This window comes from Ailuropoda melanoleuca, chromosome 6 (genome assembly GCF_002007445.2).
Source record: "Ailuropoda melanoleuca isolate Jingjing chromosome 6, ASM200744v2, whole genome shotgun sequence".
Taxonomy (NCBI): Eukaryota; Metazoa; Chordata; class Mammalia; order Carnivora; family Ursidae; genus Ailuropoda; species Ailuropoda melanoleuca.
Window position 1 is genome coordinate 61,495,533 of NC_048223.1, and position 12,553 is coordinate 61,508,085.

Sequence of the window (12,553 nt, forward strand, 5' to 3'; positions counted from 1 at the left end):
AAAGAACGAATTTGGAACACCAATCTCACACATGCACAAAAATGTAATTAAAAATGGATCAGAGATTTAAATATAAAAGCAAAAACTATAACACTCTTAGAGAAAACGGAGGTGAAAATCTGTGTGACTTTGGATTGGGGAACGCTCTCTTAGATATGCTACAAAAAGCATTAAGAAATAATAGATAGGGGCGCCTGGGTGGCACAGCGGTTAAGCGTCTGCCTTCGGCTCAGGGCGTGATCCTGGTGTTGTGGGATCGAGCCACATCAGGCTCCTCTGCTGTGAGCCTGCTTCTTCCTCTCCCACTCCCCCTGCTTGTGTTCCCTCTCTCGCTGGCTGTCCTCTATCTCTGTCAAAAAAAAAAAAAAGAAAAAAAAGAAAAAATAGATAAACTGAACTTGATCAAAATAAAAACTTTTGTGTGTCAAAGGACACTATGGAGAAAGCGAAAAGACAACGCACAGAATGGGAGAAAGTATTTGCAAATCGTATATCTGACAAGGGTCTAATAACCAGAATATGCAAAGAACTCTTACAACTCAACAACAACAAAAAATAACCTAATTTAAAAACAAGCAAAAGACTTCTGAATAGACATTTCTCCAAAGAAGATACACAGATGGTCAACAGCACATGTAAAGATGTTCAACATCATTAGTCATTGGGGAAATGCAAATCAAAACCACACTGAGATACCACTTCACACACACTAGGATGGCTACAATAAAATAAGAAAAAAAAAAAAAAGAAGGTAAGTGTTGGCAAGAAGGCAGAGAAGTTGGAATCCTCCTATATCACCGGTGAGAATGTAAAACGGTGCGGCTAATGTGGAAACAGTTCAGTACTTCCTCAAGAAGTCACACATACCCAGCAATTCTACATCTAGGGGTATAATACCTGAAAGAACTGACGACAGATGTTCACACCACAACCCGTACGTGAATGTTCACAGCAGCATTGTTCATAACAGCCAAAAAGTATAAACCCAACGTCCATCAACTGAAGAATGGATACTTAAAGTGTGGAAGAGCCTCTTACACAGCCATAAAAACAAATAAAGTACTGGTACATGCTACAACATGAGGGAACTCTGAACACATTCTACTCTAAGGTTACAGGAAGCCAGACACAAAAGGTCATGTATTATGATTCCATTTATATGAAATGTTCCAGAATAGGTAAATCCATAAAAATAGAAAATAGATTTGTGATTGCCAGGGGATAAGAGGAGGGGAGAACTGGAATTAATAGGTTTATTTTTCGGGTGATGGAAGTGTTCTGGAATTAAGACAGTGGTGACATATGCGCCACACACATAGTAAATATACTAAAAACCAGTGAAGAATACACTTTAAAATGGTAAATGTTATACTTTGTGAATTATATCTCAATGAAAAATGAAACAACTTAAATATCAAATTAAATGTTCAGATACATTAAAAAATTTAAAGTAACAGTAATCACAAAAACACTGGAGTACCTATATGAATTTCAGACCAAGCAGATTTCAGAGCAAGGAAAATTATCAGTCATAAAGAGGAGCATTACATAATGATAAAGAAATTAATTGACCAAGAAGACACAATAATCCTTAATGTGTATGTGCCTAATCAACAAAGGTGAGATAAGACCTAACAGAACTGCAGGGAGAAATAAACAAATCCATTATCATTATAAGCTGGTGACTTCAACGCTTGCCATCAGTAATGGACAGATCTAGCAGTAGGGCAATAAGGATCTGACAGATCAGATATTCAGTCAAGACATAGCTCACTCAACACCACCATCAATTAACATACAACGGACATCCACAGACAACTTCATCCAGTAACAGTGGAATACACACTCTTTTCAGGCTCATATGGAACATTCATCAAGACAGAATAATTCTTGGCCACAGAACACAACAACTTTTTAAAAATAAAAATTATACAAAGTATGTTCTCAGACCACAATGGAATTAAAAATCAGTAACAGAAAGATAGCTGAAAAAGTCCAAAATACATGGAGATTAAATTACACACTTCTAAATAACACATGAGACAAGTCTCAAGAGAAGGAAGAAGGTATTCTGAACTAAGTAAATGTGTGGGATGCTGCTTAAAGGGAAACTATAGAATTGAATGCAAATATAAGAAAAGAAAAAAGATATAAAGTCAATAATCTAAGCTTCCATTTCAGGCAACAAAAAACCAAATCTAAAACCAAAAATCTAAAAACAAAAAACCAAATCTAAAGTAGAAAAAAATAAAAAACAGAGCAGAAATCAATGTAATTAAAACCAGGAAATTTTTTAAAGTATCAATAAACCCAAAGTCTGGTTCTTTGAAAACATCAATGAAATAGACAAACCCTTAGCCAGGCGAACAAAGAAAAAATGGTCGAAGACATAAATTACTAATATCAGATGAAAGGAGGGCTACCAATCTCAATCACTGGTAAATTCAACCAAAAATTACCATAATACCAAAACCAATACTGCAAGGAAAGAAACCACAAACTAGTATCTGTCATGAACACAGATATAAAAATCTTCAACAAAAATTAGTAAATAAAAGCAAACAGTATATTAAAAAATTATACACCAGGATCATGTAGGATTTATTCCAGATATGCAAGTCTGGTTCAACATTAGAAAATCAATGTGATCCATCACATCATCAGAAAAATCACATGATCATATCAATGGAGGGAGAAAAAACATTTAACAAAATCCACACCTCTTCATTATAAACCCTCAGGAACTAGGTATAGAAGGAGGACTTCCTCAACCTGATAAAGAATTTCTACAAAAACCCACAGCTAACATCATAGTAATACTGAGAAAATGTAAGATGGGGAACAAGGCAAGGATGTCCCTCTTAATACTACTATTCAGCATTGTACGAGAAGTCCAAACCAATGAAATAAGGTAGGAAAAAGAAATAAAAGGCGCACAACTTGGGAAAGAATAAAACTTTGTTCACAGATGACATGAATCTCTACAGAAATACAAAGACTTCACACACACACACCCTCCTGAAACCAGTCAAGTGATTATAGCAAGGTTGCAGGATACACAGTTAATACACAAAAGTCAATTGCTTTCCAATGACATATCAGATAAAGGGCTAATATCTAAAATTTATAAAGAACTTATCAAACCCAACATCCCAAACCCCAAAAATCCAGTCAAGAAATGGGCAGAGGACATGAACAGACAAAAGAAGACATACAAATGGCCAACAGACACATGAAAAAATGCTCAACATCACTCGGCATCAGGGAAATACAAATCAAAAAATAATAGGAGATACTGAAATTAGACGAAAAATAGCTTCTCTTTGTACTCAGGGGTATCTCCTACTTGAACCCAGGTAAAGTACAAATCCCCCAAAAGGCCAGAGGTTGTGAAATCACAAGAGGTGTTCGAATACAGGAAAGAACTCAGCAAACCAGATGAGTTGGAGGGAATTTAAGAACCATCAACCATCAGAGAAGCAGTGATATCACTCAAAATTAAAACCATATAAAGTTCAAAAGTTTAGCTACTTTACTGGGGCGCCTGGGTGGCACAGCGGTTAAGCTTCTGCCTTCGGCTCAGGACGTGATCCCGGCGTTATGGGATCGAGCCCCACATCAGGCTCCTCCGCTATGAGCCTGCTTCTTCCTCTCCCACTCCCCCTGCTTGTGTTCCCTCTCTCGCTGGCTGTCTCTATCTCTGTCAACTAAATAAATAAAATCTTAAAAAAAAAAAAAAAGTTTAGCTACTTTACTAACTAGTTGCTTTCAGGGATGGCAAACAAAGGCTAATTCAAAACAATTTGGGAATTAATCATTTAAAACTTACCAAAAATCCAAATATTAGTATCTTTAACACTATGAAAATTACATAGAACTTAAGGGGTGCCTGGGTGGCTCAGCCATTAAGCGTCTGCCTTCGGCTCAGGTCATGATCCCAGGGTCCTCGGATCGAGCCCTGGATTGGACTCCCTGCTCGGTGGGAAGCCTGCTTCTTCCTCTCACACTCCCCTTGCTTGTGTTCCCTCTCTCGCTGTCTCTCTCTCTGTTAAATAAATAAATAAAATCTTAAAAAAGAGAAAAAGAAAATTACATAGAACTTTGGAAAAGATCAAAGTTCTCTAAGCCACCAAGAAGTAAAACACCCCCCCCCGCCAATACACAGACTTATAAAATCACTACCTCCTATCTCCACAACAGAACCAGAATCCCCCTGGCACCATCGGTCTGTATCTGTAATTATGAGAAGTACTAAAAGGGCACATGAAATTTATGATCTCTGCCCTGAAACGTGTTCCACTTCACTGAGACAAAAAAAACCAAAATAGTTAAGCACTAACCTGCACACTACATAGGGGGTGAAAGACATAACAAGCTAGCATATGTTTCCAAACATTCTTGAAGACCAGTGGGCAACACAGATGAATAAGTGCCCCTATATATCCCCAAAATATTACTTAAATATTTATCATGCCACTCTAGCTCTGCTCTCAGACCTGGGGACACAGCCACAAAAGGGAAAGATAAGGTCTCTGCTCTTAAGGAGCATATATTCTGATGCAGAAATGAAAAAATAAACATGTAAACAAACATGATACGAATGAATAGTGATCAAAGCTAAAAAGAAAACAGGACACCATAAAAGTAACAAAGGGGATGTACTTTAACTTGGATGATCAGGAAGGACGCTTACAGAACAATGACCATCTGAGCTGAGATCCAAATGACACAAACGAGCTAGCCACAGCAAGTGTGGGAAGAGTGCTCTTGCCTGAGGGATCAGCATGTGTGCAAAATGTCCCTGGAGCTCTTCCCTCTTGCCCCTGCCCTCAAATCTCTCACCCAGGTAGGGTGACAGGCACGTCACACAGTCTAGGACTTGTGTCTCCCCAAACTCACTCTAAATCTTTATTTGGTAACTAAATTATTCAAGCTTGAGGAATTAAAACCTTTTGCTAATGAGTTCTTCCCACTGTCTACAGAGAAATCATCTTAAAAGTATCATGAAATAGTAACACTGAAATTCTAAAGGAACTTCTGTTCTAACATTTTAATCAATTTTATATCTAACTCCTTTGTTCAATTTATATAGCTGTTTGACATACTTATGAAAAGACAAAGAGAACCTGTAAATTTTTTCATCCATCTAACAAATATTTGAGTACCTAATTACACTCTGTTCCAGTGGATTTCTTCTCTTTACCTCTCCTTTTCCCAATTGAACACCAATCATAACAATGTAGGGTTTTAGTTTGCCTTTCCAACTTAATTTCTTGAGGTATGTAGCAGAATTATCTAGTTCCAGAGGTCTCAACACTGGTTGCACATTGGAATCACCTGAGGAACTTTAAAACAAAAAGCCCAAGGGGCAACTGGCTGGTTCAGTCAGTGTGACTCTTGATCTCGGAGTTGTGAGTTCAAGCCCTACATTGGGTGTAGCAATTACTTAAAAATAAAATCTTGAAAAAAAAGAAAAGAAAAAGAAAAAGCCCAAGCTCCAGTTTGTGATTAATTTGTTTAAATGTTTAAAGAAATTTGATGCTAAATGCTATAAGACTAGTTAAATAACAAAAAGATATATTTACATAATGCTTCTTGCTCTCAAATTTTGAAAAAAAATTACTAATAATCAATAAGTCAGTAGGCCAACATTTTATTTGAATGGTAAGTTTTATAATATTACAAAGAATGAATTAGAAAATCAAAAGCAAGGAGAAAAGAGTGTGGCGAGAATATGGGGAAGGAAAAGAAAGCAAGAAGTATGTGACCAATGAAGCAAATGTTTAGCTCCAAGATCAGAGGCTTAAAGAGGACAGATTAAAACCTAAAAAGAAAGATCGATCCCAGCACACTCAAGGAAAAAGAAGTCCCCCAACACCCTTCCTGCTTCTTCTTCCAATATACACACACAGCTGGGCCAGCTTACCACATCCTGGTTGATACCGACTTTATCAACTTTTCCAATAAAGCCAAACTTGACCTGGTAGTCAATGATGGACTGTATGCAAGTGTATCCATTGTATAACTGACTGTGTAATGGCTGAAACTGAGAAAGTGGGGTAAAAGTATCGAGGGGCTCTAAGGATTGCCAAGGATCCAAGATTCAAACGATTACCATGTACACACAAGGAAACCTATGCAGATGACCGCTTAGTAGAGACAGTAACTCAGAGTGTTACATTGTGTTCATCAGTTGACCCAGATGCAAAAGATCCGTGGAGTTCACACCATGGACATTTCTAAACTGTGGATACAACACTGAGCGAATGCCAGATGATGATGGAACCCCTCGGTTCTAATTCTTAAAAGACAGAGTCCCTCAGCCTTCCTTTACCCACTTTTTCTGTCGGCAGTTCATACAAGCAATACGCTATCGCATGAATTATTCTACTTACTCATTTCCTCTGTTATGTGCTCACTTCTTGGTGTTTTGAAACTGATATTTTGTTGTCACTTTAAATTTTGTTGCATCTTTTTATAAATGATTGCTCACACAAAAAAAAAAAAGAAGAAAAGAAAATCAAAAGCTAGGACAACAAAAAAACACTTCTTTTTCCCAGAACCTCTTCTTACCAAGTGCCAATCTGATAAACTTTGTCTGATGTTACAAATCCTCCGTCATCAAGGAAAGTATTTCACATAAGAAAATTTCTCTATAAAATGAGATGTAGCCTTATGTTCCATATTTGGCGAATGCAAATTTTATTATGATGTCTGTCTCAAACTGATGTGGAAGGGAATGGAATCTTGCCATCAAGACGTGACATCAAACTAAGAACCCTCAGGGTAAGCGCTCAGGTCCTGTGACAGGAAAGCGACTCCCAGGAATGGGAGACGGTGGGCAACAGTGGCTGACATGCTTACCCGCTGCTGTCTGCCATTTGTGACTATTCCCTCTTCCTTCTCCGTTGGCCGCTATCTCTTGCTGCCATCAACAAAGTCCACCTCAAACAGCCGTCTTTTCCTTCTGGTCCCATTTGCTGTAGCTAAGCTACATGCCGAGAGTCCAGATCGCCAGCCCTGTCGAATTTCTTCTAAAGCAAGATGTGGCCCTATTGGTGAAATGCAGGCATTTCAGCGTACGGATGCTGTGCCATCCTTGGGCTATTCTTAATATTCTGATCATCCCACTGCACAAAGTTCCCACCTGTGGCCTCCGGAAAGGAATCTGCTACAGTATGATTTCCAAGGACTGATGCATGGGGGGGTCAGGAGAAGGCCTGTGATTTGCCCCAGCTAGCTGTGTGACTTTAGGGCAAGTCATGACACCTCAGGCCTCAGATTCCTTATCTGCAAACCAAAAAAATGGACTACTGTCCTTTTTTCACAGAAGCACAAAATGTCAAGAGCTGGAAGAGACTGCAAAGACCATGTAGATATGCACATCTCATTATACTAACAAGCAAATGGAAGCCCAGAAGCAAGTGACTTGCCAAGTCACACACAAGCGGACAGCAGAGCTGAAGCGGGACCCACACCTCCACGTCACAGCTACTCAAACCCTCACAATACCAAGAGATCTGAGCACCTGGTCATTTTTCCCTTTTCCATTTTGTCCATTAGAATGCATGCTCCTTGAGAACAGGGACACTCCGGACACGCTTCCTGTTTCAATATTCCCAATTCACCCAATTAGAACAGGGAGGAGCCTCGATGACTTACCCCCACTGGTTCTTTAACCTACGGTCCATGCTTACAGTCACCATAAGGAGGGCTCCTGATTTTGCTTCTCATGAAAAAAGTATTGTGTGCCTACCCACTGGGGTGCCAACGAAGCCACTACAAGCTGGGGCTTTGGGAGAGGAACTGATGCAGAGAAGTTCAAAGGAGGCAGACTGGCTCAGCACAGAAACAAACTGTTCACCAATAAAAACTACCCCACGGGGAATGGAGTCTCTTTGAACTATGTTCAAATGTATTGGAAAATGTTTTTTCAAGGGCCAGTGGACTGACTAGTCACCTGTTACATACAAGATCACATATGCATTCTGAAAAGAGTGCCCTGCTTGCAGTGTCGACCACGGGCCAGAAAAAGACAAGGAAGGTGCAAGGAGACGGGGTTAGAAGCCTCTACGGCGCGATGACGAGAGAGCACTGTGAAGGTATGAGAAGAGATGGAGAGAAGTAGACGGAATCAAGGGGTATTTAGGAAGTGAAATCCACAGGACTTGGTAACAGACTAGCTTTTGGAAAGGAGACAGATGGAGGAGCTGACTTCCGGTTTTCTGACTCCGAACTAGACGGATGGTGGGACGTTTACTGAGAGAGGCAAGAGGATGAGAAAGCTGGTGTTCAGGGCAGGAGGTGGTTACGAATTCAGTCTTGAACATGATGAGTTTGAGGGGCCACAGACATAGCCAAGAAGAGATGTCAGCAAGTTCAGTATATAGGATTGGCGCTCAGGAGGCATTTGGGTCAGAGACAGGAATCTGCCTCACCTGCCTATGGGTGGTCATGAAGCTCCAAGAAGGTCATCTAGGGAAAGGAGAGAACACGTGGCTGAGCCCACAACCAGCCATTTAGTGGCGACCAGGAGGAGCATGATTATGCACAGGAGACACACCAGAGAGGTACGAAGAAAATCAGAAGGCAACGCAGAGCATTTGGTCAGCTGAAAGGTCAAGTAAGGAGACAGAAAAGGTGTGCTGGACTAACTTACACCTAGTTACCTTTGGTAAGAACTTTTTCGTGGAACGATGGGGCCTTAAGAGTGGAAGGTGAGAAAGTAAAGTCAACCCTTGAGCGCTGGCTGTGATGCACAAGAATGACAGGGCAACACCTAGAGGCCAGAGGGTTAAGTGGAAGAGGCTAGAAGAGGAGCACGTGCGCAGGGGATGGGAAGGAGCACAGGGGAGAGGACCCTCACGGGGTCCTTGAAAGTCAGGAGGGGGCAGACTCTGAGCGAGGGTGGACACTTAACCTGAGGAGGAAGGAGAGCGCCTCCACATACCAGGCGAGGAGGAGAAGGGTACAAATACAAAAATGGGACTGTGATTGGCAGGATGAAGGAGCTCCCATATGAGGGATGCTATTTTTTCTGCACAACTGGAGATGAAGTCATATGCTGCGACGGAAGGGGCTATGATGTCAACAGCACACCCATGTAAATGGGTCTAATTTATCTGTTATGCCACTTCCTCTTCCCCACTACCAATACCTTATACCCTATTCATCTATTAGTTGGCTGTCAACCCTAAGGACTTTTGTATTTCTAAGCTGACAAAGTATGATGTTGCCACCGCCTCTGCCCCAGGTGATTCTTCCCCATCTGCCACTCCTGCATTTTGATCACCTACGTCTTTCACATACATTTCCCCTCCTCTGTGTTTCTCATTAGATCTCATAAAAGCCATTAATATGACTTTTTAAGGAGTCTCCTGTAGTCAGCTGCAATGCAACAGACATTCAATTTCCCGCTTTAAACCTGACTGTAACTCCACAATGAATACTGCATCAACGTAGACCCCTCACTGTACTGTCCAAGGTACAACTGGCAGCCCCACCCCATCTACCTTTCTGTCTTCCCAGTCACATTCCAAAATGTGCTGAATGAGACATGTATGTAGAAATATAACCCTGATGGCAAGCTCTCCACTCATCACTTCTGCCATGGAACTGTAACTTCTAAAATGTCTCTCTGAAGGAAACACACATTGCAAATCACCTTTATCTCCAGGCCCCACCTAGAAAATCAACAACACTTTACACAGAACAGCTGTTCTCTGTATTTTTCTTCTACGTATGACATGGTCATGTTCATTAGCACTACAAATTGTATGCTACATTCAGAAGTTTAAGAGCCATGAAAGAACACAGAGTTGCTGGCATTCTAGCCAGTTTCCCAGTTTGCTCTCTCCCTACCTCTGAGTCCTACTTTAGAACTTCTATTTTGAGATTTCTATTTTCCAAAGCTGCTTTGACCAAAGGCATTCTGTCAGCTCAAAGTGAGAAAGATGGCGGGGCTAGTAAGTCTGAGAAAATGCTGGTGTTAGGCCCAAAAGAAGCCTGAAGAAGTCCAAAGATGGACAAAGATTTCTGTGCTTTGAGATTCTTTAAGTCTCTGTGTGTGCCTTTTCTTCTTCCAGTGACCTCCCCTCATCATGTACCCTTAGTTAACAAAAGGTTTCTTGGATCAGTGAATTCACTCTGTACCCTCTTTCAGACATTCCGTTCAAGTCACACCTTTTATTACAGTGGTTTAATAGAAACATCACTGTGCAAGAACAAGAGTACAATATTCCTTCGTCCAGACAGCCCTTCATATTAAAAATGATACAGCCACACTGCAGAAGATCCAAACACTTTTTAAAGGCAAAGTTTGGGAGATGTGATCTGAATGCAAATATCAAAAAGGGACTAGCTGGTTAACCCAAAAAAGAAAAAAACAATAGTACGACCTCAAGTCATCAAAAAATAAGAAATTTAAACTCCCTCTTTCAAAATTTTAGGTGCCTACAGAGCCAAAACATTTTAACTTTCTAACACTGAAACCAGCTAATAAATCCCAATCCTTAGGAATTAAACATATATTTTTTGATAGTTTAAGTACAGACCCCAGGGATACACAAAATAAAGTTCCTCCTAGCTCTGATTCAAATCTTGGACATTTTCAAGACTATGCCTGATGAACCTTTATTGTCAGTAAAATGTTTTCAGTTTAAATTTCTATTCCATAAGTTTATGTCCTACAGTTATCTGCAGACCAGCTTCGAGTTGACCTTATGAACAGAAGTAGGGCAACTTTAGAACAGGAGCTTGGTTTGCTTTGTAGTACTGCAACAGAATCAGTAAGGGCAGTACGGTCTTACAAATTTCTCATTCCAGGAGCTTTAGACAAAAGTTAGGCAAAAACTTTAGGAAAATGCCTTTTTCACCCGACCCGATTCCTGGGTAAGAACGCGCGTTCAGAGATGTGTTCAACACACACTCGCTGAGCTTCTAGGTGCAAGGAACTGTGAGGCTTCTGTCAGGCCAGGGGACCGGCGGTCTGACTGTGCCGCATGGTAACAGAGTCGGGTCCTAATAGGGGCTTTTACGTTTAGCTCAAAACCACTGGCCCTGAACTTTCAAGCCTTTTCACTCAATGTGCACGATTTCACAGAAGAGCTTTCTCCAGGCTGCACCTACCAAACCTGAAGCCAAGAGACTCACTGCGAAGTGCAGCGAGGTCCCCGCCGAGGGCCCGTCCGGGGAGGACGCGGCCCAGGAAGCGCGCAGAAGACCGAGGAGAGGCCCCGGAGGGCAAAGGAGGGCAGGCCACCCACGGCCCGGCTCCGGGGAGCGGAGCCCCGGGGCGCACCTTCATAAACTCGTCCTTGTCGAAGCAGAGCGTGTCTGGCCCCTTGGGCAGGTTCATCCTACTTTTCTCCATCCCGCCGGCCGCCGTCTCTCAGCGCCGCGACTCGAGCGAGGAGGAAAGGTAGGAGGGTGCTCTCCCTGACGCCGTGGCCGCAGCCACCACCAGATTCCACGGCACAGAACGCACCGCTTCCGCCAACATGGCAGCGCCCGCACCGCGGCCAATGAGCGAGGACGCCGCGGGCTCGCCTCCGTCTGCTGCCGCCAAGAGAGGCGCACGGACCGCCGCCGCTGAGCAGGCAGGTCGTGCTGCCCCCGTGCGTCGGAGGGCGACACTACGGCCTCGCGCACTTTTCTGCGGGGCAGCCCACCCACTGGCTAGGCCGGGTGAGCCCGGGAGGAGACGGGCGGGGAGGGTCAGGGGCGCTCCCTCCCCACCCCACCATTTCCATTGGAAAATCGGCCTGCTAGGCTCTTCCAGTGTCTTCTCCCCGAGATTGTTCCGCGGGAAGCATAACCGTGGCGGGATGCTGGCCCTTTGGCTCTGAGGCCGGTCTTCCAGAGTTGGGCACATCATCCTGTCATTCCTCCGGTCCCAGTGCGCCGCCCCTGCTGCCGCCTGGGCGCCAAGGCCGCTGTGGGAGCCTGGCCTCCGCCCTTAGCCCAGGTCCCCACGGGCGAGCATAGCTTCTCCTCCCCTGGGCTCGGTTCCAGCGATCTGCAGGGAGGAAGGTGGTCAGCTGGGCCTTGGGTCATCTGGGCAGCTCCCTGCTCCCCTTCGGGCTCAGCTCCAGGGTGGCCAGCCTCTGAGCACAACTTCGGGTCCTCAGGGCTCTTAAAGGAGCGCGTCGCTATCAGCTGACAAAACACAGCCGACAAATAGATGTGCATGCATGTTTACTTCTAATCTAAGCCAGGAACGGGCGAAACTGTGCGTTTGTGGCCAGCACTGGTGCAATCGCCACACCTCCCCCCAACTTCTGAGACTCCCACCTCCTCCCCCCATCCATCCCACATTTATTTTGAGATTTTTCTTTCTTCTTCCCTTGCCCTTTCTCCCATTGTCGTCTCCTTTAGTGTGAATGCCATGGTCAAATGATGATGATTCATTTCTCTTTTTTTTTCTCCTTGAGACTCTGATACCTCAAACTACACATCTTACCTCACACTCTACTCTGCAGCCTTGCTGTGATGGACCAGGCCCAGGCTGCTCCTCCCAGTGCTGTGTTCTCCTAGAGATAACATTAACCCTTAA

General features: G+C 43.1%; 1 protein-coding gene across 3 annotated transcripts in view; it reads right to left on the reverse strand.

The window, feature by feature from the left end:
* The window catches only part of COG2 (component of oligomeric golgi complex 2), a 48,158-nt gene extending 36,641 nt beyond the window's left edge, over nucleotides 1-11,517 (reverse strand). The window contains exons 1-2 of one of the 3 annotated variants that reach the window (XM_019808321.2): nucleotides 11,300-11,503; nucleotides 6,865-7,052 (exon numbers count right to left, since the gene is read on the reverse strand). Coding sequence is in view for 2 of the 3 variants with exons in the window: in XM_011235221.3 (XP_011233523.1) it covers nucleotides 11,300-11,371 (72 nt within the window). In the remaining variant the exon portion in view is untranslated. Of the gene's footprint in view, nucleotides 1-6,864; nucleotides 7,053-11,299 lie in introns of all 3 variants that reach the window. The other 2 variants (XM_011235221.3, XM_002927610.4) reach the window with 2 other exon arrangements.
* Between the last annotated feature and the right edge of the window lie 1,036 nt (nucleotides 11,518-12,553).